Raw genomic sequence first — 22,899 nt, forward strand, 5'->3', positions numbered from 1 at the left:
CATTCACCCAGCATGCAGAGGCAGAGCAGGTAGGACTCTGTTTCAGGGAGCCTGGTCTATGCATCACGTTCTAGGCCAGCAGAGTTAAAGAGTTACAGCGGCGCACACCTTTGATCCTAGCACTCCTTAGAAGCAGGAGGATCTCTGAATTCAAGGCCAGCCTTGGCTCCAGGACAGACAAGCTACACAGAGAAGCCCTGTCTCAAAAGAAAAAGAATTACATTGTGAGACCCTGTCTCAACTAAATAAATAAATTATGTGTGTTATATATATTATTGTATATATTTATTGTAAACTATATAGTAAGTATTATATGTAATACATATTTGTGTTATATGTATTACATATAATATATATATGCACACATAGTGTGATTTCAAAATTTCCTAGTCCTTGTAAAGTCTACTACCCTCATTAATCCTGATTTACTCATCCTAATTCTCATTGATTATACTCGAATTCTCAATACAGGTTTCTTTTTCTTTATCTCTGTGTTATTAGGGTGGGTATTTCACCTGCAAGTATGTCTGTGCACCATGTGCATGTAATGCCCCCAGAGCCCAGAAGAGTTTGAGTTCCCCCAGGAGTTGGGAGTTACAGACAGAAATGTTTGTAGGTACTGGGAATTAAGCCCGGCCCTCTGAAACAGCAGTTAGTGCTCTTATCTACTGAGTCGGTTCTCCAGCCCAGATTTTATTACCTTATTTACTTATTTGTGTGTGTGCTCTTGTACTTGTGGTGTCTGCACTCTTCCACCTTTCGACGGGTTTCATGGATGGATCTCTCTCCAGTCATCAGACATGCACAGTGAGCTCCTGTACCAGATGGAGTATCTGGCCAGCCCAGTTTAAATTACCTTTCAGAACATTTAAATGTTGCAACGCAGCCAGTTAAATCAAGTAAGTGTTAAACTAGGCAGATACGGTGGTGCAAGCTGTAAGTCCAACACTGGGAGGACTGCAGGAAGTTCGAGGCTAGCTTGGGCATACAGAGATCCTGCTTTAAAACAGGCAAACCCCTTTGGGTGATGTAAGTAATCCAGGTTTAGGTTTGTTAATCCTTTTGTAGAACTAAGAGATGGTGTGTAAGTCAGCAACTATTTAACAAAATATTAGTTTTACAGTATATTCTATTTCCACAGTATATTCTATTTCCAAAGAGTGTGTGTGAGCTTTTGTTTTGAAACAGGGTGTCGATATCTAGCCCAGGCTGATTCTAAATTTGCCAGGTTCAGAGGCAAGTGCACCTCTATGAGTTCAAGGTCAGGCTGATCTACATAGAAAAAGCATGTCTCAAAAAACACTTAGAATTGAAGGCTTGGCAGCCCATGCCCTTAATTACAGCACTCAGGAAGCAGAGGCAGGTGATTCCTAGGTGACTTTGAACCCAGCCAGGACTTGTCTCAAAAAGCCTCGCACACGATTCTGTGTTGCTGTTTTGCTGAGGATGGCTTAGAACCTTCGACCCTGCTTCCACCTCTCAAATGCTGGTTTGCAGGCTCGCAGGCTTGTACCACCATTTCCGACTTTTACATGGAGCTGGGACTTCTTGTACACTAGTCAATCACTCTACCAACCAAGTTACATTCCTACGCTGACTCTAAAATGGGTGAGTTTTAGAATATCTGAGAAGTACCCACAATAAAAGGCCAAGCGAATTGTATTTAAGCTCTGTGTGTATCCCTGGTTGTACTCGAACTCACAGAGATCCATCCGCCTCTACCTCCCGAGTGCTGGGTTAAAGAGGTTTTCCCGGAGAGAACCCGGTTTTCGCTGCCCTAAATCGTCTATCCCAAAATTAAAACAAATAGGATGTAACAAGCCGCTTCTCTCCATCGCGCGGACGGGGCTCTTGTGACAGACGCTGGCTGTAAATTCGCGTCCCGTTCTAGAGAAGAGCAAATGTAGGGACGCCGTTTTAGACTAGACAGCTGTCGCGACTCCGCGTTTGGTCTCCCGGCGCGTTCCTCGGGGTCAAGGCCACGGCGGGGTGGCTCCTGCCAGGTCCGCGCGTCCTCTTCGGAATTCATAGCCTTATTTAGGCGGCGTCACCACCACGCCAGGCGAACAGCTGCTCGGATCTCCAGAGGAAGTGCGGGCCTGCGCGCCTGACCCGGAAGCGCATGTTGGTCCCGCCCCCTCAGCTCCCGGCTTCCTTCTGCCACAGCGTGGGTCACGCTCTCGCTCGCTCTCTTTCTGCCGCCATCTTGGTTCCGTGTCCTCCGCACAGTAAGTGCAGCTGGCTTCTCCGCTCTCTATCCGTAGCCATCCTCCCTTGTCGCGAGCCCGGAGGTTCCGGGCTTCCGTTACGGAGCGTCGGCGGCGGTGTGGGGCTCAGACTTCCCGCTCGTCCCCGGGCCTGCGGACAAAATGGGGCCTGCGGTAGGGGTCCAGGCAGAAGCAGGAGCGGAGGGCTGCGGGTCGTGCCCGGAGTCCGGGCGTGGGGACGTGGGAGCCATTGCGGGCGGGCAGGAGGGGTTGGGTGCGCCCGCACCGGGGACGTTGGGGTCCCAGCCTGACGCTCCCGACGCCGCTCGTCCTGTGCCCGGGGCTTGGTGGGACCAATGGCCCTTGTAGGTTCCTTGCTCTGGGAAGTCAGGGAGTCAGGGGTCCCGGGCCAAGTGGCGTGAGTTTTAGGACGGGTTGGGGAGCCCAAGCACGGATTGCTGGCCTTGGGGGTGAGAAGGGCGAACTGGGCGGAACTCGGGCGGCGGGAAGGCGGCGAGGGTCGTGTCATCCTCACGCCGCTGCCGTCGCCCTGGGGAGCTTGGCCCCCGAGCCCTCGTGCTTGCGTTTCTTAACCTGCCTTATGCAGATGGTTTGGTTTTGTGTTTTCAGAATACTTGACTCTGGGCTGGGCGGGTGCATTCCCGCAGTTAATTCGGGCTTCCTGTTTATTCCCTTCAGAAATGCCTGGCGAAGCCACAGAAACCGTCCCTGCCACCGAGCAGGAGCTGCCACAGCCCCAGGCTGAGACAGGTAGGTGCCCATAGCTCTCTTGCAACTAAAATTGATGGCAAAGCCACGCTTGGTGGCTAAGATGGCAAACCCAGGTCTGCCTTTTGTACTTCACTGCTATTTAAAGACAATTGTAAGGTGGGGTTGTAGCTTTGGTGTAAATTTTATCTTGCCGGCACCAGGGGAGTTCCTTAGAGGAAGAGAATAAAAAATTGTTGTCTTTAAGATTATATCTTTAAGGTCCCTGATTCGCTGAGTGTGTCACACCAGCTGCTTGAAAAGTTCCTCTGTGGCGTCTCCATATCATATACGAAACCTGAGCGGGGCAGGCAGAGCCTGGGTGGTTCTAGTCTGTTGAAACAAGGTCTCAGAGGCAGGCCAAGGAGACCTGAGCTTTGCTGAAGCTGGCCAGCAAGTTACATCAAGGTTTTAGATAGCCGTGATTGGCACCGAGCCTTGAGTCACATGTGTGGATGAGCTGTGTGCGGCTGTTTACTGAGGGCCTCAGCCTAGGCTAGTTAACCTGTAGGGCTTGATAATGCGGGGGGACTTATGCTGTGTTGAAATAGTTTCATTTTATGGAACCCAATGCTGAAATAAATAAATAAATGTATTTCAACTGAAATTTAATGTAGTGTGAAGATAGGCTTGAATGCTGGTTAACACATTTTGATAGGAAACTTGGAATAATGTGAAGTAGTCATTCCGAGTCAGTTCTTGAGAACTGGGTGAGGGGTGTCTCAATAATGCGCCCTCTACTTCGTTCTTAGTGGAATTTTTCTTTGCTACTCAACAGGCAGTTTCTGTTGTGTTTTGGACTTAAAGTGCTTAAAAGCATATACTTCCTTCCCACCTGTCTGAGTTTAGCAGCTGAAAGGATTAGTCCAGCTGCTCTGCCAGAAAGGGGGTCGGTGCCCTGACCTGGGAAATGAGCAGTGAGGAAAGGATCTGTGACATCAGAGCTAAACAAACTTAAATTCAACTTTACAAATGTGGACGCTGAAATTTCCATGGATTTAGAGTATTCTGGTTCTGGCTCTGACAATTACCTATTCTGAAGCAGTCGTTAGTATTGTTAAAGGTGATCTTAATTAGTCTGAGCCTGCACGTGTTAGGTATTGAAGGCAAACCCACGGTGTCTGTAACTGTAATTAGTCTTACTGGAATGTCTGTGGACAGTAAATTAGGGCATTGGTTAATAGTATAAAAAACAAGTAATGAGGACCTTATCCTGCCTTTACTCCAGTAAAATATATCCGGTGTTTTAGAAGTATTTTTATTATAATCAAAAGGCTTTGACCACCATTTCTCCCAGAAAGACTGGTCCAGCCACCTACTTGAACTTGGGAACAAACTGGTTGGGTGACTTGTGAGATTGGGTGCTGTGGACTTTTTTTTTCCTCACCCTTTAGGTATTTATCATTTGTTGATTTTTAATCCAGTGTTATCTTGAATGGTAGAAATCTTTTTAGTGCCAAATAGTGGTCTGTTTAGGTGGGATCACATGCTTATCTAGATCAGGGGGTGGGAGTCTATTTATAAAGTAAGTCTTAACAGTTTGGTTTCATATTATAATTCCTACCTTGCCCTTCCTTGGGTCCTAATTAATTTGAGTTACAATGTCTGAAGAGCCAATATTGCTGAAAAAGAGATAGAGTATGGTGTATAAACCACTTCTAGTTGAGACTTGGTGTTTAATATTTGGTTTTAAATGTTGAGTTGCGGCTTCAGTAGAACTGAATTAGGCTACGTATATCCTTTCTAAAATTGATTCGAATATAATCAGATCCTACCCCAGCTTGGTAGAACCTAAAAGTATTTTTTAAAAAAATACCCCATCTCCCCTTATTTAGACTCCTCAAAGATTGGGCCAGGTGTGGTTGCACACCTTTAATCCTGTCAGAGGTAGACTCCTCTCTGAGTTCCAGGCCACCTGGGGCTGCATAGTGAGGCCCTGTCTAAAAACAGGACATTGGGAGGAGTGTCAGTTTTGGAGGGAGGAGGAAGGAAGTCACATTCTCAGTCCACTCTGGGTTGGGGGCTAGTGGCAAAGTCCCAGCTTTTTAGGAAGCTGAGGCAGGAGGGTTGTAAATTCAACGCAGCCTAAGGTGTGTGGCCATCTCAAAAAGAAGGCTACGGTTATAGTAGTAATCTTGCCTGTCGTGCTTAATCCCCGGTAACAGGAGGGTGTGGGCCTGTGCTCCCCATTTAGAGATGAGCTGGTCTTAGACTATTTGCCCCACCTTAAAATAGTTGGTTTATTTTTGTAGAACTTAGGAAATAAGGGAAACAAGAAGTATGTAATCCACTTTAATCACTGAAGTGTGTACAGGGAAAGTTGATAGTGCTTGTCACCTTTTTCTAATCTTGTGTGGTGACCTTCATTCTCAGACTTAAAACTCCATTGTTTCCTGTGAGGCATGTTTACCAACTTGGGCTGCACAACTCACCTTTCCCCTCCCTTTATCTCCTTTTTTATTTTTGGTTTTTGTTTTATTTTTGCTTTTCTCCAGCTGTGCTTCCTATGTCTTCAGCCTTGAATGTTTCTGCTGCTGTAGGGCAGCCTGCACCTGCCCCTCCTTGCTCCCTGGCCCCCCAGCAAAGCCCTCTAGTAATTGCTAATCAGCCTTCCCCATTCCCTTCGCCTAGTATTTCCTCAACCCCTTTTGAAGTTCCTTTTCCCCAGCCATCTTCTGAAACTGTACCTCTGGGACCTGCCCCTCACACTCCAACTTTCCTTCCACACCTAATAGGGCCTCCCATCTCCCCAGCTGCCTTAGCTTTGGCCTCTCCCATGATAGGTCTAACTCAGAAAGGTGCCCGATCCTCTTCGACCCCCTTGTCTCTGGTTGCAGTGGCTCCTCACTCAGCTCAGAAGAGTTCTGTATCTGCACCTCACCCTCCCAGTTTACCTTCATCAGTTGCTGTAGCAGAGTCAGGGCCATTGGCATCCATTGCACCCTTAGAACCAAAGGTTTCTACTAGTCAAAAACCCTCTCAGGTAGTTCCCAATCTGAAAGGCACTGCCCCAAGTCCTCCAGATGTAGTTGGTGTTTTTCCTTCCCACCTTGAAACTCCCTTGGCCTCTGTTCCACTTGGATTAGCATCCTGTCCTCAAACACTGTCCCACACTTCTCCAGTCAAAGGGATCCCCATTTCCTCAGCCCTGGTGCCACAAAATATGTTAAACCTTAACCTAAACAGACCTGTTAGTTCACCTGCTCAAAACACTATAACTCCCAACATCCTCCCGGCACCCCCTACTTCTCTAGGCTCACCTCTTCCACTTTTACATCATGGTTCTTTGGGTTCTCCTATCCAGCCTTTACATCAGTCAGGGCCTGGTGCTGTGTCAGATCCTACAGTGAGTAATACCATTTCTGTAGATCATTCTGCTGTTGAGGCATCTTACCCATCGGAGCCATCTGTAATTCCTCCCCTTCCTTCCAGACATGAGCTGGTTGCTGATTCTATAGGAGCTCTTTCAGTGGGGACTCCAGCATCTGCCCTGGCTCCATCTGTTGACAGAGGCAATTCTGCTGTTACTAGTGTAATCTGCAGCCCTCCTGGCTGCTCGGGTACAACTGCTGCTTCATTATCTCCTCCGGCCTCTTTAATTCCCAAAGGTTCTAATGTCACTCAGCAGCCTCTGGTGACTCAGATTCCTGCTTCTCCAAAAACTGGGTTAAAAGAAACTCCTGTCTCGTGTGTTGGAGCCATCCAACCTGCTATGGTTAACCCTTTTACCATTTCTATTGCACCTGCCACTTTTATGTCTCCTTCAGTTTCATCAGGTCCTGTGAGTAATAAAGATATAACTTCCCCTGCTAGCTCACTTGTAGCGCCTGCTGCTCCTGTATCAGCTACTCTAGGAGTACCAGTTTCTTCTCCGCCGGCCACTGAAGGTCTTAAAAATCTCCCCACTTCAGCATTGGTAAATGTAGAAGCCCCTATTTCTCCAGCCCAGGTAGGAGTCTGTACCGGAAAAGACCCCACTCTATTACCCTTGGCAGCATATAAAGAGTCTCCCTCTCCTCAGAGTACATCGCTTTTGGACACTGCGACAAAGAAGACTGCAGAAGGACCTTCACCTGTAGCAAGGGCAGCCATTGCTACTAGTTCTTCCCTGGGTGCTGATCCCTCAACTGCTATCAAGACAGACCCTGTCAGTCTGTCTCTCAAATGTCCTGTCGCTGCCCCTGCAATGGCTCCATTTCTTTTAGAATCTTCTGATCCTAAAGAACTGCCTCCTAGAACTGTCAAGGGTGCCTCTGCTTCTAAAACCTCCATTACTATCTCTTCACCTCTGGTTCCTTTAGCCTCTGAAGTTTGTCCCGTGTCTGTGGCTTTTAACCCTCAAAATGTTTCTCTTTCTACGACTACTGAGGCATTGGCTCCTGAAATTCCCAGGTCTCTACCCTTTCCTGCTCCAGTCCCAACTGGGATTTCTTTTTCTGGTGCAAAGAAAGTTGAAGGTATTTCTTCTGTGGTATCTTTAGCCTCCTCTCCTGAAGGGCACACAGAAGACTCGGGTGGTTCTGTGTCTTCTAAAGGAACTCTGGTTTATCCAGCTGATTCTCTGTCTGGTATGTCTCCGCAGACTAAAAGGCCTTCATCCAAGAAGGGTTCTGCTATCTCAGATGTTTCTCCTGCAACTCTGTCTTCTCTTTCTCCACTTGAGGCTGCCCTCCTTCCTGGGGCTTGTCTTTCTTTTCAAGACTCTACAGATTCCCTTGAGCTTTCTCCCGTTTCTTCATCTTCCAAAGGGACCCCTGTTCCTTCAACTGTGGCTCCTCCCTTCCATAAAGGGGCACCCATTGCCCCAACAGAGACCTCTATATCCCCCCAAAAGGCTCCAGCAACCTTGTTTTTCAAAGATAGCCCCACTGTCCCAGCAGAAATTCCTCCTTCCCCTCCAAAGACCATAGAAGCTACGGCTCCTAAACTGGTCCCTCTAATCCAACTCCCTAAAGTGGCCCCGATTGTGCCAGATGTGACTCCCACTTCTCCCAAAAAAACTCCAACAACTCCAGTCCCCAAAGATACTTCAGCAACCCTGTCACTCAAAAGTGTCCCAGCTGTGACTTCTTTGTCTCCCCCAAAGGCCCCTGCAGCCCCATCTCCTAATGGAGCCCCCATTGCTCCAACTGAGATTGCCTCCTCCCTCAAAAATGCCCCAGCAACTATAACCCCCAAAGTTGCCACTACTCTTCCAGATGTGACTTCACCCTCCCCACAAAAGACTCCAAAATCCCCTAAGGGTGCCCCGGCTGTGACTCCTCCCTCCCCACCAAAGTCTGAAGCATTCAGTGAGCCTCTAATAAGCCTATCTCTCAAAGGTGCCCCTACTGCCCTAGCTGGTCCAACCTCCCCTACAAGGACTCCCAAAACTGCAGCCCCCAAAGAAACTCTACCAGAAGGGGTCCCAACTGTGCCACTAGAGATTTCTCCCTCTCTGAAAAAGACCTCAAAAACTGTAGTACCCAGTGAAAGTTCAACAGCCTCATCCTCTAAAAGGTCCCCCAAAATTTCAGCCCCCAAAGAAACGCCAACCCCATCCGATGGGGTTACCACTGCATCTCTGGAAATTCCTCCTTCCCCCAAAACTGTGTCCCCAAAAGAGGTTCCTGTGACTTCATCTCCCAAAGGTGCCCCTGCTACCCTAGCTGAGAGTCCTGCCTCCCTTAAAAAGCTCCCCAAAACTGTAGCCCCCAAAGAAACTTCAGCAACCCCACCTGTAGGGGTCCTAGCTGTGCCAGTAGAGATTTCTCCCTCCCCCAAAAAGGCCTCAAAAACGGCAGCCCCCAATGAAAATTCCACGTCATCCCCAAAAAAGTCCCCCAAAACTTCAGCCCCACCTTCTGAAGGGGTCACCACTGCTCCACTGGAGATTACTCCTTCCCCCAAAAAGTCTCCCAGAACTACAGCCCAGAAACAGATTCCTGCGACTTCATCGCCCAAAGGTGCCCCTACTACCCTAGCTGAGAGTCCTGCCTCCCCTAAAAGGTCCCCCAAAACTGCAACCCCCAAAGAAACTCCAGCAACCCCATCTCCTGAAGGGGTCACAGCTGTGCCACTACAGATCTCTCTTTCCCCCAAAAGGGCCCCCCAAAGTGCAGTCCCCAAAGAATCTTCAGCTCCATCTTCTGAAGAAGTCTTGTCTGCGCCACAGGAGATTTCTCATTCCCCCGCAACTGCAGCCCCCAAACAGGTTCCTGTGACCCCATCCACCAAAGGTGCCCCTACTACCCTAACTGAGAGTCCTGCCTCCCCTAAAAAGGCCTCCAAAACTGCAGCCCCCAAAGAAACTCCAATAACCCCATCTTCTGAAGGCATCACAGCTGTGCCAGTAGAGATTTCTCTTTCCTCCAAAAAAGCTCCCAAAACGGCAGCCCCCAAAGAAAATTCAGCAACATCATCTCCCAAAAGACTACCCAAAACTGCAGTTCCCAAAGAAGCTCCAACTACCCCATCTTCCGAAGGCATCACAGCTATGCCACTAGAGATGGCTCTCTCCCCTAAAAAGGCCCCCAAAACTGCAGCCCCCAAGGAAAACTCAGCAGTACCATCTCCCAAGAAGTCTCCCAAAACTGCAGCCCCCAAGGAAGCTTTAGCTCCATCTTCTGAAGGAGTCACTACTGCACCACAGGAGATTTCTTCCACCCCAATTGCAGCCCCCAAACAGGTTCCTATGACCAAAGGTGCCCCTGCTACCCTAGCTGAAAGTCCTGCCTCTGCTAAAAAGACTCCCAAAACTGCAGCCCCCAAAGAAACTTCAGTAACCCCATCCCCCCAAAGGGCCTCCAGAACAACAGCCCCTAAAGAAACTCCAGCAACCACAACTCCTGAAAGTGTCGCTGCTGTGCCACTAGAGATACCTCTTTCCCCCCAAAAGACCTCAAAAACTGCAACTCCTAAAGAAACTTCAGCAATGACAACCTCCCAAAGGGCTTCCAAAACATCAACCCCCAAAGAAATTCCAGCCCAGCCCTCTAAAGGTGTCTCAGTTGGGCCACTGGAGACTCCTTCCCCAGAAAGGCCCCTAAGATGTCAGGACCCAAAGAAGCACCCACAGTCCCATCTCCAGAAGGGGTCATAGCTGGGCCACTAGAGATTCCTTCAGCTCCCAAGAAAGCCCCCAAAATGGCAGGCCCCAAAGAAACTCCAGCAAAGCTGTCTTCTGAAGAGGTCACAGCTGTGCCACTAGAGATTACTTGCTCCCCCAAAAAGACCTCAAAAACTGCAGCCCCCAAAGAAAATTCAGCAATGCCGTCCCCCAAAAGATCCCTCAAAACTGCAGCTCCTAAAGAAACTTCAACTCCATCTTCTAAAGGAGTCACTACCGCACCACTAGAGCCTGTTTCTTTTCCCCAAAAGGCCCTTAAGACAGCAGAACCCAAAGAAATACCAGCAGTGTCTCCTGAAGGAGTCACTACTGCACCATGCGAGAATCCTCCCAGCCTGCAGAAGGCCTCAGCACCTACAGCCCCCAGGGCCATCCCTGCTTACACACAGGAGATTGCTGTTTCCTTCGGGGAGACTCCAATAACTCCGGCTGTCCCCCCAGTCAAAAACCCTTCCTCCCGTAAAAAAGCCACTGCAATGCCTGTAGCTCTCAAAGAAGCTCCAGCAGCCCTGTCTCCCAGTGCTGCCCCAGCTATGATTCCTCCCTCTCCCTCAAAGAGTCCAAAAGCATCATCATCCAAAAAGGCACCAAGAACTTCACCCCCTAAAGAATTTCTGGCAGATCCTTCTCTTGAAGCTGTCACTTCACTACCAGAGATGGCTTCCTCTTCGCAAAAGGCCCCAGCAACTACAGCCCCCAAAGAGAATTCAACAACCATTAAATGCAACTCCACTATCACAACTGTTACTCCTATCTCCAAAAAGACCCCAGCAGCCCCGTCTCCTGGAGGTGCTTCCATTGCCCCAACTGGGACTTCTCTTTCCCCAAATCCCCCAGTCAAGATTTTCCCCTCTAATAAGGCCCTAGCTCCCACATCTCCTGAACGGGCCCCTATTGTCCCAACTTCTAAAAAGGTCCTAGCAACTGAGACCTCCAAAGAGGCTTCAACAGCTCCATCTCCCAAAGGGACTCCTACTATCTCTTCTGTGGTTCCTATCTCCTCCAAAGAGATACCAACAACCTCATTTTCCCAGAGATCCCAAACTCCCAAGGAGACCTTAGAAACTTCAACCTCCAAAGGAGCTGTCACCCCCACAATTAACTCTCCTTTAGCTCAGAAAAGGGCCCCATCCTCCAAAGAGGTTCCCATTCTCTCATCTATCACTCCTTACCCTAAAGACTCCCCTCCTAGCACAGGGACGGTTAGCCCTCAGGCATCTGAAAAGCTCCCAGCAAAAGATCCTGCAGCTCTCAAAGAGGCACTTGCTGCACCCACTCCAGAAAGTGCATTGGTCATCACTACTCCCGTTCATAAAGGCCCAAAAGCCAAGAAGAATTCTTCCCCTCCTAAGTGCTCAGGTCCTTCCACTAAGAAAGATACAAAGGGCCTCCTTTCTGCAGTAGCTCTAGCACCTCAGACAGTTACTGTTGAGAAAGACTCTTCAAAATCTGCAAAAGCTCTGCCTGTTTGCCCTGCAAAAGGCAATGTTTGTCTTCATTCCCCAAAGGGTCCCGAGGGTGCTTCTCCTCAGTCTCAGATAGCTACCCCTACGACAGCAGTAACTTTTGACAAAGCCCTCCCTGAAGCTGGATCAGCACCTGTGACTCCAAAGCCTACCCTACCAGCTCCCTTGACTCTTGCTCCCTCCCCAGTTCCCCCTCTGCTTCCTAAACAGCCATTTCTTCAGTCCTCATCTGGGTCAGTGCTGGAATCGCCCTCTAAGCTCCCAGCCCCTGCTGATGAGGATGAACTGCCGCCTCTGATTCCCCCTGAAGTGGTCTCTGGGGGAGTGCCTTTCCAGCCGGTCCTCGTCAACATGCCCACCCCTAAACCTGCTGGGATCCCTGCCCCAGCCCCCTCTGCCAAGCATCCTGTTCTGAAGAACGACAAGGGTATTTGCCTTGGTTTGCTGTGTGCATGGTGTGTTGCCCACACCCCTCTTGGGGGCTGCCCACCAATACTAACTAGGGTGCGTCGCTTTGTATAGTATGTCTGCTTGAGTATGGGCATAGTACATAGAAGGGTAACTTTAAATGTAGAAGCTCTAGGAATATGGTACTAAATCTTGGTTTCTATCATCTCAGATAGTATTTTGTGTCTTGTGTAAAGTGAGACAGGCTAAGCCCTGAATCTAACCATCCTTTTTGGCCTAACTGAGCTGATAGTAAAAACCAAGCCCTACCAGGTCTTTAATTTACTCTAGTTCTTACCACATCACTAACCTTGTCCCTGGGCCTGGAATTTGCTTTTTTTGAAAAATAAACAAAGGAAATCTTGAAACTATTTCTTATATTACTTTTTAGACTTAGTAACTACCAGTTGCCCAGGGGCTTCCTTTTCTTAAAAATGTAGAGACCTGTGTTTTCCTGGCCTAAGGCTGGTGTGGGTGTATGCTTTCCTCCCCTTTCAGTAGAATTTACTGTTGCTTGGCCTTTCAATTGAAGGAAAATTAAGAAATGTAAATTGTATTTGGAAGTGGGGAGATACGGGTCTGTATTTAATAGAGGTGAGAACTGTTAGAGCTTAACACCATGGAGGCATTCCAGTGATGGGGTAAAATTCTTTGGGTGAGTGGTTTGAAAGGCAGAATGTGTGTACACAGCTGCTTCTGACCTTGCAAACCCATTTAAAAGGCTCTTACTCACTTAATTCTATCAAAAGATGCCTTTTGTCTGTACATTTCTGGATGACTGGGCTGGGGATAAAATTTGAATCACATGAATGCTTAGTGTTTGTGCCAAGAAATGAAGACCTTAAGGAAAGCAGGCAGTTATTGCATATGAGCTGCCTAGCTGTGTCTGGTGACTGTCCCACATCTCTGAGAATGGTTCTTCAATGGCATCCTATAAGTTGGAGGCCTCAGACTGGGTCACAGAAGCCAATTGCCTTTATTTAGCTTTGTGTGGGGCCTTGCATGAAACAGCGATAAATAGTTTAGGTGGGCCATGATGAAGTGCTGCCTAAGAACTCTGCTTTTGAAAATGATAAGTTACTTGTCCTCTTAGGGTCGGGAACAGAATCTGACAGTGATGAGTCAGTACCAGAGCTCGAGGAACAAGACTCCACACAGACAGCCACACAACAAGCCCAGGTAGGTGTTGCCTTTATAACTTAAATTGAGTCAAGAAAGTACTAGAAGACAACTGTGATGGCCAGCACTTTGAAGGCTGAGGCCGAAGTGTTGAGTAAGACAATGTCTCAAAAGAAAAGATCAGAGGATCTGGAGACCAAGATTATAACAGGCATGACTATTTAAACTGTGAATCTTTGTAAAACAAAACCACATGGAAACAAGCATCCTGAACTTTGGATCTGTTCAACTCAAAACTGTCTTCTTAGCTGGCGGCAGCAGCTGAAATCGATGAAGAGCCAGTCAGTAAAGCAAAGCAGAGCCGGAGTGAAAAGAAAGCACGGAAGGTAAGATGGGGTTAAAATAGAAAGCCATAATCCCAGCACTTGGGGCAGAAAGGCAGAAGGATTTGGCCTTAAGGGATAGCTGTGTGGCTAGTTTAGGGTCATGGGACTGTCTCTGCAAAAAGGGCGCCTGTGGGACAGCTCTCGGTAACTATAACTAGTCTTCTTTGCTTCATTGTGTAAGTTCAACCCAGAAAAGTCCGCTGTGGGTATTGAAGGTGGTGTTCTGCTGCTTGCTCCCCCAGCTGCTTCTAAAGTTAGAAACTTAATTTTCTTTCCTCTTCTTTAGGCTATGTCCAAACTGGGTCTTCGGCAGGTTACAGGGGTTACTAGAGTCACTATCCGGAAATCCAAAAATATCCTCTTCGTCATCACCAAACCAGATGTCTACAAGAGCCCAGCTTCAGACACCTACATCGTATTTGGAGAAGCCAAGGTTAGTGAGGTGCCCAGTGAGTCGCTCTAGAACACCGCTGTCAGTAGTTAAGGCCAGGTAGTCTTGTAGCAGTTGCTGTTGTTGCCCCTTCTCATACAGTTGTGATACCAAAAATCTGTAGACACAGCTAGCATACTTCTTTCTTTCTATGTGAGTCCAAAGGGAGGGCAAATCCTGTGTTTTTTACTCATGGGCCTCTCTTCTCTGCCCTGTAGATTGAAGATTTGTCTCAGCAAGCACAGTTAGCAGCTGCTGAGAAGTTCAAAGTTCAAGGTGAAGCTGTTTCAAACATTCAAGAAAATACTCAGACTCCGACAGTACAAGAAGAGAGTGAGGAGGAAGAGGTATGCCACAAAATCTTGTGGACTTTTATTTCATCTCTATGTGGCAGATCCTGCTCCAGACATTATTGGAGTTGTTCTTTGATTTGTTAAGACTCTTTCCTCTCTTCCCCTCTTTAGGTTGATGAAACAGGTGTGGAAGTTAAGGACATAGAATTGGTCATGTCACAGGCGAATGTGTCCAGAGCAAAGGCAGTCCGAGCCCTGAAAAACAACAGTAATGATATTGTAAATGCTATTATGGTAAGTTCTTACCTCCCTCCACTGTGTGCAGTGACAGTCATTCCAAGGCCGGGATTGTGTTAGACTAGAGTGACCTGAATCCTTTACCTCTGCCTTTAATGCCTCTAATTCTCTCTCTCTCTCTTTTTTTTTCTTTTTACAGGAATTAACAATGTAACTATTTGACAGCAAGGACACTCCCCATCCCCTCCCCCCTTTTTGGTGTTTCAAAGGTGGAACTGCAGCTTGGTTTGAAATTTGTACTGTTTCTATCACTAATAAAGTTATGGCTTCTTGTTGGATGAACTCAGTAGGTGCTTGATCTTTTCCCTGAAAGTTTTTTGAGGGGGGGGTGTTTTGTTTTAGTTTGGTTTGGGTTTTGTTGTCATTTTGCTTTTTTGAGGCAGTCTCTCTCTGTGTAACAGTCCTGACTGTCCAGGAATTCGCTTTATAGACCAGGCTGACCTCGAACTCACAAAGATCACCTGCCTCTGCCTCCCGAGCCCAGCTCTTCCCAGAAAGTAAACTGAAGATGCTTAATTTTTAAAACCACTACCGCCTACAGACACACGCACGCATACTCAAACTTTCTGTCAGTGTATACTATATGGGAAAAGTTCTTTTTTAGAAACTTGATTTGACAGGCAAAGTAGTGCACACATTTAATCCCACCATTTAGGAGAGAGAAGGATCTGAGTTTCTGCATAGTGAGTTTTAGAGCTACATCATGGAGAGATCCTATCTTACCCCCCCCCAAAAAAAAACATTTTTTTTCAATATCTAAGTGACAAAATATCAATAAACTTTTTTTTTATGTTGCTTTTTGAGAAGAGCTCAAACTATAGCCCAGGCTGGCCTAAAATTCATATATCTCAGGAGAACTCAAATTCATGACTATTCTTTGGCACACCAGTTTACTATATTTTGGGATTACAGTTAAGACCCACCCACCCACCACACCTGCTTAAGGTTTTGTAATGTTAGCAGTACTGGCTTCTCTCCCAGAGGATTCAGGTTCAGTACTGTCTATGATGTGAGCCCAGGCGATCCAAAACCCTCTTCAAATCTGGCACTGGGCAGGCACCCAGGTGATGCACAGGCAAACAAGTCTTTTCAAAAATTGCTGCATTTATCTGTGGGAGGAGGCAGCACGTGCCATGGAGCACCATGAAGGCAAAGAGACAGCATGCAAGTTCTCCCCCCTCCATGGGACTGGGCAATCAAACTTATTAGGTGTTGGGCTTATTCATTGACTGAGCCACTTGTGCCAACCACCCAATTGTTTTGTTTTGAGACTTCATCTCTGCATATCCCTCACTGGTCTGGAAGTCATTAGGTAGATCATGCTTTTCTTGAATTCACAAAGATCTGCTTCCCAAGTGCACAACCTCTCACCATTTTTGAGAGCTACTATGTGCCAGGGGTTGGATATACATACTCAAAAAACTTACTCATCCATGTCTTAGGGTTCCTATTGTGTAGAGACACCATGACCATGCATGTGAGACTCACCCCTTGACCAGCAAGCGGGAACAACCACGAAATCGAGAATTCTTCCCAAATCACAGCTTTATTTGGAGCACTCGGTTGAAGGGGGGATGGGGGACGAGAGAGAGAGAGCGCCAAAAGGCAGCCACTTTTCTAGGGTGGAGAGGCTCGGATACTGATTGGTTAATACCATTCCCCTGAAGCCCGGGTTTCCGGATAGGCTAGGGAACCAAGGCTCAGTTATGCAAAATACAGGCCCAGGCCCACCTGGCAACATCAAAAGGATCTGTTTACCTCCAAGCTGCAGGACTCCTGACTTTGCCTCCTGAGTACTGGATTTAAAGGCATGCGCCACCACTGCTTGGGTGACCACAGTAACTCTTATACAAGAAAGCATCTAATTGGGGCTGGCTTACAGTTTCCAATATCTAGTCATGGTGGGGAGCATGGGGCATGCAGGTAGACATGGAGTAATGTGTCAGGATTGGTGGACAGCTTAAAGAGAATACCATACTCGACCTGGTTTGATCACATGAGACCTCAAAGTGACATTCTTCCTCAAGCAACAAACACCATGCCTACTCCAACAAAACCTTTTAGTAGTGCCACTCCCTATATGGGACTATGGGGGCCATCTTTACTCATGACAAGAATGACCTTCCTTGCTGGGTGTGGTATCATGGTATCTGTAACTGTAACCCCAGCTCTCAAGGTGCTGAAGCAGAGGATCATGAGTTCAGGGCCAGCCTATATTAGTTTCAAGCCAATTTAGGCCTCAAAAGTTGAAGCCTGTCTCCAAAAGGCCTATAAAAAATATTACCTCAAGGGCTGGAGAGATAGCTCAGCCGTTAAAGGCTAGGCTCATAACCAAAACAAAAATTTTACCTCAAGCTATTCAGCTTTCTGTTACTTTAACAAGATAGAGGAAAATCAGTTTATGCCTAACATGGTGTCATGCACAATAATAGCACTTGAGATCTAGAAACAGGAAGATGGGGTGTTCAAGATTTTCCATGGCTACGTGCCAAGTTTGAGACTTGATATAAGAAACTCAAAAAAGGGACAACATTAAGTGAAGGAATGTTGATTTTGTTCGGCTTAGACTATTGGAAGGTTGAACACGAAGGCTGGGAGGAAGTGGAACAAAACTGCTTGCATACTGGAAACTAGAAAGCAAAGAAAGGAGAGGGACCCTTAGGTGTTTTCTACAGTTTATATATCAGAAAGGGACAAAGCCTTCATTGAACATGTAAGCTTTTAGGGTTGATTTAAGACACTAGGCCTGGTGGAAGAGGCAGGAGGATCTCTGATTTTGAAGCCAGCCTGGCGTACATAGCAAGTTCCATGTTTGCCAGGGCTACACACTAAAACCATGTCTTAAAAACAAGTCTCAAGCCAAGCAGTGGTGGTGCAAGCATTTAATCCCAGCACTCAGGAGGCAGAGGCAGGTAGAGCTGTGATTCTGGGCCAGCCAAGGCTATACAGAGAAACTCAAAAAACAAGAAGTCTCCGCTCAGTCTCATTAAAAGGGGTGGGAGGACTCCTTAAATAGGTGTGTAGTGCTTGTCAATTTAGTCCTGAATTCTCTCCAACCCCTTGGCCTATCCTCCACTCCATATACACTATCTCCTAAACTCTCACCACATTGAACTTTAAGGAAATTGCTTTTTTACATTTATCAATTTTATATGTATGAGTGTTTTGCCTGCATGTATGTCTTTGTACTACTCGCATGCGGTGCCTGAGGAGTTATAGATGGTTATTTATTTACACATGGTTGTTGGGAATTGAGTCTGGATCCTCTGAGTAAGCAGTTGAGTCGCCTGTCTACCCTACAGTTTCTTGAAAATATACTGAATTTGCTTTACATATTATAGCCAGGGCTCTTTTCTTTTTGGCTTTATGAGGCTGGCTTCAAACTCAGTATGACCTTTAACCAGTAAACCACAGCCACGTGGCAATACAGAATAATAGAAATAGGTTAAATTAAGATGTAAGCGTTAGCCAATAAGAAGCTAGAGTTAATTGGTCAAACAGTGATTTAATTAACACAGTTTCTATGTGGTTATTTCGGGGCTGAGCAGACAGGAACAAAGAAGGGGCTCCTTAAAACATCAGGCGGTGGTGGTGCATGCCTTTAATCCCAGCACTAGGGAGACAGGAGGATCTATGTGTGTTCAAGTCCAGCCTGGTCTACAAATTGAATTCCAGGAAAGCCAGGGCTACAACAGAGAAAAAAAGCAAAAAAAAAGAATAGGTTCAGATCCTTGGTAGTACCGAGGCAGTAAAGGAAGGATCCCTGGGGCTTGATGGCCAGATATTCTAGCCAAATTCATCTTCTCCAGGTCCTGTGAGAGACCATGTCTCAAAGCTGGGCGGTGATGGCGCACACCTTTAGTCTCAGCACTTGGGAGGCAGAGGTAGGTGGATCTGTTGAGCTTGAGGCTATCCTGGTCTACAAGAGCTCCAGGATAGGCTCCAGAGCTACAATGAAATCCTGTCTGGAAAAAACAAACAAAAAAGCAACCAATCAACCAAACAAACAAAAATAGACCCTGTTTCAAAATAAAACATTGCAGGGGCTGGAGAGATAGCTCAGAGGGTAAGAGCTGGCTGCTCTTCCAGAGGTCCTGAGTTCAAATCCCAGCAACCACATGGTGGCTCACAACCATCTGTAATATAATGAGACCTGCCTGGTGGCTTCCTTGCCAGCAGTACATGTATCGTTAATAAATTCTTAAAGGGAGCAATGATCCATATTCCACGAGACAGCTTGCAGAAGCTGCCTGACAGGTACTCTCCCAGGTAGAGTATGCTATACAGAAACAGCAAGTACATTCTATTAATTATGATCAGCCTCGGCAAGCATGTATATTACCTACAAAACTCCTACAGTAGTTTTATGGCAAAACAGTCCACTTTTGTGGCTACACCATCCCATTTCACCAGTTAAGGTATTAAACCCCTATTTTTTTTTAATATTTATTTATTTATTATATATACAGCATTCCTTCTATGGCCCGAAGAGGGCACCAGACCTCATTACAGATGGTTGTGAGCCACCATATGGTTGCTGGGAATTGAACTCAGGACCTTTGGAAGAGCAGGCAATGCTCTTAGCCTCTGAGCCATCTCTCCAGCCCTTAAACCCTTATTTTGAAGTAGTAGCTTGCCTAGCACAGAAGAGCAGGGTAGAATCAAAGGGATATTTTGGCAAAGAACCAGCTATGATCAATGTTCCTTATACTAAGCAACAGAATGATTAGTTATTCCAAAATAGTGATTTTTAGGCAATTGTGTTTGCTCACTTTGAAGGCCAGATTGCTAATCTTTTTTCAGCTGATCCATTACTGCAATTCATACAACTACATTTCTTTATTTTCCCTAAAGATGTAGCAAAGATCCCTTAAAGGATGCTATGTTAATTTTTTAAATTTTTTTTAAAAATTTTTTTGGGGGGTTTTTTGTTTCATTTTTTGAGACAGGGTTTCTTTGTAGCTTTGGAGCCTGTCCTGGAACTAGCTCTTGTAGACCAGGCTGGCCTCGAACTCTCAAAGATCTGCCTGCCTCTGCCTCCTGAGTGCTGGGATTAAAGGCATGAACCACAACCGCACAGCTTGGCTATAAGTTTCAACAAAAGTTCCAATCTCTTAGGATAGTTTTATAATTCTGCTTTGCCACAGAGATAATGCATACTTCTTTGCAATGATATTTTTTTCAATATTTTTCTTTCTAAAATCTTCTAAAGCCTCTTCTTTCCTCTAGAAATATTGTTGCTAATGTGGGCCCATATTTATAGACCTTAAAACTATCAAATCAAACCTCAGAACATGAGAAAGCTCAAATAAGGCACGGTAGTTTACCTTTCTGTTACTGTCAAACTGGCCTTTCTAAATTGTAAATAAATTAAGATGAAGCACAAAAGAGAACATAAAGTAACTCCTGTATTTGAATCGTGACCTTTTCCCAGCCAGAAACTACACTGTCAGTAAATGTACAAGACAAACCTGTCACAACTTGGATCATGTCAGCTAATGGCTGAGACTATGGCAAAAGGCATGAATGAAGTATGTGAAACCCATTGAGATGGGGTTAGGAAAGACAGAAGTAACCAAGGAGGACAGAGGAGGAATGGATTGTGGATTGCCATTCAGTAGACCTGAATCTTCCAAAGTGTCTCATGAGAGAATTATTTCAAAAGAATATTTCCGTATACCCTGGGGTCCATATGCAGGCCAGAGGTTAGCAAACTATTGCTTGCAGACCAAGTCTAACTCACCTGCCCTCAGTTTTTATCCAATCTGAAAGTAATGAGTGACTACCATATATTTTTAATGGTCAGGAAGACAGGTAACACATGCTTGTAATCCCAGTACTTGGGAGACAGAAGCAGGCAGACCTTTGAGGCCAACCTTATCTACACTGTGAGATCCAGGACAATCAGGGCTACATAGACCCTGTCTCAAAGGAAAAAAAAGAAAAAAAACCTAGGGTATTTGCTTAGCATGTAGGAAATGCTGTGTTCAATACTTAGTACTGAAAAAATAATGTATTTCAAGCTGGTGATGTTTAGCGCAGTGTTAGAATGTGTGCCTAGCATACACAAGATCCCTGATTCAAACCAAGCAGCAGTGGTGCACACTTGTAATCCCTGCACTCCGGAGGCAGAGGCAGGCGGATCTCTGTGGAGCAATATTATACAGGCCACATATTTCTGCATTGTATTGGTGGCCAGGCGCGCAAGCCACAGTTGCAACTGAGGTGGTCACAATAGCACTTACAGACTGGCTGCCGCTTGGGTCAGGATATAATAATGTTCTGCTCCCTTCTTTGCAATTATGGGGATTGCCTGGGAAGAGGTGTTAATCCAAGCTAGTGACAGAACTGAGGATGTGACTCTAGTCCTGCTACTCCATACCCGGGAAACAGGATGCTAATGAACTTCCCCCTTAGTTTACCTTTGGAAATAAAAGCTGTTTGGAGAATAAATACGGGTGGTTTTCAGGATTTGAATGAACCCTGAGACTCCCTTCCGATATTGTTGTGTGAACTGTGTCTCAATTATTTCCATGCCTCCATGCCGGTCCAGAGAGTTAGTTTATGTTGGGGTTGGACTCCAACAGATCTCTGAGTTTGAGGCCAGCCTGGTCTACAGAGAGAGTTCCAGGATTACACATATCTTCTGGAGCTGGAGTTACATGTACTTGTGAGCTGTTTGACATGGGTGCTGGGAACTGAACTTGGGACCTTTGTAAGAGCAGAATATGTTCTTAACTGCTGAGCCATCCTCTTCAAACCCCAAACCCCTTGAAAGGTAGTTTGAGGTCAACCTGGTCTATAGAATGAGTTCCAGGACAGTCAAGGCCACACAGACAAACCCTGCGTGTGGGAGAGAATATTCTAAAAGTACAAGCCAAAGATATACTCACTTGATATTTGTCTGCTGATGGTAGAAAAGTCTTGTTTTCCATAATTAAGTCTATATAAGAACTGACACTTAAAAAAAAAACTGACAATTTAACCTGGGTGTGGTAGTACATTCCTTTAATCCCAGCACTCAGGAGGCACAGGCAGGCAGATCTCTTGTGAGTTAAAAGCCAGCCTGGTCTGCAGAGCAAGTTCCAGGACAGCCAGAAATACACAGAGAAACCCTGTCTTGAGAAAACAAAACAAAAACCCAGAAAACTTTGTATGCTCAGTGAAGAACACTGCATTCTATTAGATGCAATAGTTTCAATATGAGCTGAAGTCATTGGCAGGGTTTGTTGACATCCCGTGTGGGAAGGTACTGGCAGTGCAAGTTGTAGTGTGCTGTGTTAGGAACCAAGGCTACAGAGTTGTGCCATGCAGCATAAGCATTTGATTCTGGATTGCTTTTTGGTCCTTGGGAAGCTCAGAAAACTTTTACTGTTGCCAGGGTTTTGAAAACCCTTTATTCATAGGGTTGTCTCAGCAATTTAAGAAACTGGGTTCTAGAGGATAACCCTGAGACAAGCAGGACAAATGGAGATGGGAGTACACCTCAGTGGTAAAGTACTCAATCGCTAGTACCACAAGATAAAGGGAGTCAAACCAACATCCTCTTATGAACTGAATAGCCTTCTAGTGTAACATGAGGACCTGCTTGTTGGGGTTTCTGTCCTGCCCAGTTCCCACAGCTGTTTAGCCCCAAAGAATCACACAGAAGTCTACATTAGATATAAACTGATTGGCCCATTAGCTCAGGCTTTGTATTAGCTCTTATAGTGTATACCGGCCCATTATTCTGTTAGCCACATGGCTCGGTACCTTTTTCAGTGGGGTAGGTCACATCTTGTTTCTTCCGTGGTCTGGGCAGGACTGCAGAGGAATGGGCTTCCTCCTTCCCTGAATTCTCCTGTTCTCCTTGCCCTGCCTCTACTTCCTGTCTGGTTGTCCTGCCTATACTTCCTGCCTGGCTACTGACCAATCAGCGTCTATTTAAAACATAATTGACAGAATACAGAATTGTCCCACACCATTCTAGTCCTTATTTCCATTTCTTTTTTAGTTATCTTACGTGCACTGGTGTTTTGCCTGTTACCGCTGTGAGTCACCATGTGGGTGCTGATAATTGAACGAGTTCTCTACATCTCTCCACCCCGTCTGTGTTTGCTTTTCAGATAGAGTATCACTGCCTGAGCTTTAATCCCTGCTGAGATTAATGCCACCTGGCCTTGTTTCTTGTAAATTTGTTTCATGTATGGGTGTTTTGCCTGCATGTAATATCTATGCACAATGCACAAGCCTGGTGCCAATGGAGGCCAGGAGGAGTCAGATCTCCTGGGACCGGTTAAACTGAACCCAGGTATTATGGAAGAGCAGTCAATGCTCTTAACTCCTGAGCCATCTCTGTAGCCCTGAAAAGGTTTCTTTACAAGGCCTGTCCTGTTTCT

The 22,899-nt window shown here is 46.3% G+C and overlaps 1 protein-coding gene across 6 annotated transcripts; it reads left to right on the top strand.

Annotated features, from left to right (window-relative positions):
- The first annotated feature begins 749 nt into the window (after window positions 1–749).
- On the top strand, window positions 750–14,807 carry Naca (nascent polypeptide associated complex subunit alpha). 6 transcript variants are annotated; one of them, XM_087902151.1, is made up of 9 exons: window positions 2,084–2,228; window positions 2,907–2,978; window positions 11,737–11,976; window positions 13,090–13,175; window positions 13,424–13,501; window positions 13,788–13,934; window positions 14,150–14,278; window positions 14,396–14,518; window positions 14,661–14,807. In XM_087902151.1, the coding sequence occupies exons 1-9, from the start codon at window positions 2,123–2,125 to the stop codon at window positions 14,673–14,675; spliced, it is 996 nt and encodes a 331-aa protein (XP_087758277.1). In that variant the 5' UTR covers window positions 2,084–2,122; the 3' UTR covers window positions 14,676–14,807. The 6 variants fall into 6 exon arrangements, with proteins under 6 accessions (XP_087758273.1, XP_087758274.1, XP_087758277.1 ...); XM_048418841.3 differs by lacking the exon at window positions 11,737–11,976 and having other exon boundaries at window positions 2,089–2,228; XM_087902150.1 differs by lacking the exons at window positions 2,084–2,228; window positions 2,907–2,978 and having other exon boundaries at window positions 9,897–11,976.
- Window positions 14,808–22,899: the final 8,092 nt, after the last annotated feature.

The sequence above is a fragment of the Myodes glareolus genome, chromosome 26 (assembly GCF_982192425.1).
Source record: "Myodes glareolus chromosome 26, mMyoGla1.1, whole genome shotgun sequence".
Classification (NCBI taxonomy): domain Eukaryota; kingdom Metazoa; phylum Chordata; class Mammalia; order Rodentia; family Cricetidae; genus Myodes; species Myodes glareolus.

Excerpts from the sequence above, each read along its gene's own strand:
- Naca (XM_087902147.1), top strand. The coding sequence starts at position 2,123 with ATGTTGGTCCCGCCCCCTCAGCTCCCGGCTTCCTTCTGCCACAGCGTG. Across the intron at positions 2,229-2,837 it reads GGTTCCGTGTCCTCCGCACA|AATACTTGACTCTGGGCTGG; the intron begins GTAAGTGCAGCT and ends TTGTGTTTTCAG. Across the intron at positions 2,979-5,470 it reads ACAGCCCCAGGCTGAGACAG|CTGTGCTTCCTATGTCTTCA; the intron begins GTAGGTGCCCAT and ends GCTTTTCTCCAG.